At 33.1% G+C, this 2,832-nt stretch overlaps 1 protein-coding gene across 1 annotated transcript in view; it reads right to left on the reverse strand.

The window, feature by feature from the left end:
• Positions 1-290: 290 nt before the first annotated feature.
• LOC104915780 (ras GTPase-activating protein 1-like) overlaps positions 291-2,832 on the reverse strand; it is a 3,136-nt gene continuing 594 nt past the window's right edge. The window contains exons 2-3 of the mRNA XM_010726700.3: positions 2,153-2,287; positions 291-1,119 (exon numbers count right to left, since the gene is read on the reverse strand). Of these exons, the coding sequence (XP_010725002.1) occupies positions 1,036-1,119; positions 2,153-2,287 (219 nt within the window). The 3' untranslated portion in view covers positions 291-1,035. The remainder of the gene's footprint in view (positions 1,120-2,152; positions 2,288-2,832) is intronic.

Raw genomic sequence — 2,832 nt, forward strand, 5'->3', positions numbered from 1 at the left:
TTTTTTGGGGGAAAAACAGTTTACAGGAAAATAATGGGATTTATTGTTTTTTGGGGAGTAAATTGGGGATTGGGGGGTTTTGTGGAAGAAATGTTTTGGGTGACAAAAATTGTTATTTTTTGTGATTTTGGGGGAAAAGTGGTTTTTTGGGGGGTGTGGGAAAAATTGTTTTTTTCCAGTTTTTAGGATTTTTTCCCTCCTTTTTTGTGATTTTTTTCCCAATTGAGGGGATTTTTCCCATTTTTTGTGATTTTTTCCCCAATTTTTAGGATTATGTTACACAGAAGACCAGCCAATAAATATTTTATAAAATGTTTTAATGGATGCATGCAAGTCTGATACAATCATAAATTCATTGAATTAAAATTATTTACTGTCATAGACATCTTATGAAAGCATTGTGATTTATATGGATGGATATAGTTACTGTAGGAAGAATTATTTAGACCAAATCAGTGGCACGTTAAAGACCCGTTCTTTAAATTCTCTTTTGACAACCTTCCAGCAAGAGAAACAACATAGTATAAAAAGTGTACAGCAAAGACTGTTTTTATCATGACCATCAAATTCTACAAACTGTAAATAGAAGGTCAAGTGGTTGAAAAGGTCAAAGTCATCATAACTGTAACCAGGCAGAAATTACAATAAGAAATGTAATACAATTATACATTGCTTTCAGTTGTGTATTCTTTTCCAACAAGACGGAAAAGCTTTGACAATTGGAGATGCTGAAAGTAATTTTCTAATTTCAAGACAGTCACAGCATTTTCTTTGCAGAAGGTAAACTGTACACCAAGTCTCATTGTACGTAAGAGCCGGTTCCAAGAGGAAAAGTGCAACTGTCCTGCACAGATAGCTTAAAAAGCTGCTAGTACAATGATTCACTAAAATAATCTTTGCTTTTTTGTTGTATAGTTCGCACATCACTGGGAATTTGACAGGGTGTTCTGTTTTTGGCAAGAGCCAAAAAAACCAAGGTGATACTGGTGTGAGCTGTCATGCTAGACATGCAGGATCCATGCAGAATTCAGGTTGCTACATGATGTTATTAGACACTGAATACTGATTTTGTTTTTGTTGAAGCAGTTCTGTAATAGCCAACAGCTTCTTAAGAACATGCTGTAGAAAAAAAAAAAGCATACAACTCTACATTAGTAACCAGAGAAAAAAACTTTCTTTTTTGAGAAGCATCAACATTTGCCTACCAGACTTGCAATTAAGTAGCTTAAAGTATATATTAACATCCACATCCCAGAACTGCCACAGCTCCAATTCTCTAATCATTAAGACATTACTTCAAAAGGCAACTTTAAAACACGAATATGAAATTTATCAGCACCTATGGAGACCCATTCAGTCTTGCCAACTTAATCAGAAAGTTGAACTTACCGAAGGAAAAGGGAAATAAAATCAAGAGTTTTATTTATGGAAATGCACAAGAAGAAATTTCTCCTCTGAAGTAAAAGGAAGTATATTGAGGAAACAGTACCAAATCTGTAATCATTAAGTACTTCAGATATAGGCCTCGTAAAATAAATTATATTCTTCATTTGTAAGCAACACATATTTAGTACCAAAAGCTTCTACTATCCTGTCTTGCCAGTCAAGACTATTAGTAGCTGTGAATGAATTATGAACTTGAACATGACATTTTGTCCTGATAATGCTAGTAAAGACAGACTACTTAAAGAATCTCCTGCACAACACAGTATAATAGCCAAGCATAGCAAAACATATTACTGTGTAATAAATAGAATTATCTACTTGAAGTTCATTATAATTAGTAGATCATAGGCAAGTACATTTCATTGTTTCAAAATACTACAAAAGTAATAATTTTAACTTTTTTTCCTCTTAAAAATAAATTTTCATAGAAGTTATATTGAAGTTTAATAGTCAGAAAAGAATAACCATTTATAGTAAGTTTGCTTAATAGTCGAAACAGAACTGTCATTTATACTGTTTGCTTGAGAAGCTTGTTGTTTGTTTATAAATGTAATAAATCAGGGAGCAGAAGTGAAGTAGCAATAGAAAGTGAAGTAAGTACAAATTAAGATATTTATCACTCACACTGCTGACCAGAAATACAAAAGAATAATGATATTAAGCAATAACTCCAGACTTATGATTTCTGTTAACCTCTATAGTTTACCTGCATTACACCTCGCTCGTTACTGAGTGTCCGAAGTTCATCTGAATGTGCAACACACATCTCATGCAAGGCTGCCAGATAACGAGATAAGTCAGTTCTAGAATGCTCTGTAGTGTCTGGAAGCTCAGGAACATTCTTTAACAAAAATGATGAGAGCAGTCTTAGAATGGTGAACACTCAGGCATGCAGAAAATTAAATTACAAGTCTTCGGACTAGCCAACAGTTGTTTTGATACTGCAAACAAGTATTGCAATGGTTTTCTTTATAATTAAGTTTTCTTGTCCATGTTATCTAATAGAAATTATGTATTTCCTTCTCTCCACATGCATCTATTTAATAAAGACATTTGAATTATGGTTACACTTTTCATGTGGAGTGATTACTAAATAAACAACAATTCCTATTCCTACTAGGAGGGTACTACTAAAAGGTCTGATGTTGCTATGCTACCTCTGAGCTGATCAGAAAGATGGTGAGAATAGACACTCCTATTATATCCGCCCTGCAAATAAAAGGAGGATCCATTCATTAGGTGTGTTTTTTGTATTTTGTTGTTGTTGTTAAACTGAACATAATGCTAAAACTGAACATGCTTTCATTTAAAAAAATATCAAATTTTTCACTGTCTGGTCAAAACCACATTACAAATTACACAGAATAACTGGCTTTGAAATATATT

Source organism: Meleagris gallopavo, unplaced genomic scaffold, assembly GCF_000146605.3.
Source record: "Meleagris gallopavo isolate NT-WF06-2002-E0010 breed Aviagen turkey brand Nicholas breeding stock unplaced genomic scaffold, Turkey_5.1 ChrUn_random_7180001851134, whole genome shotgun sequence".
Classification (NCBI taxonomy): Eukaryota; Metazoa; Chordata; class Aves; order Galliformes; family Phasianidae; genus Meleagris; species Meleagris gallopavo.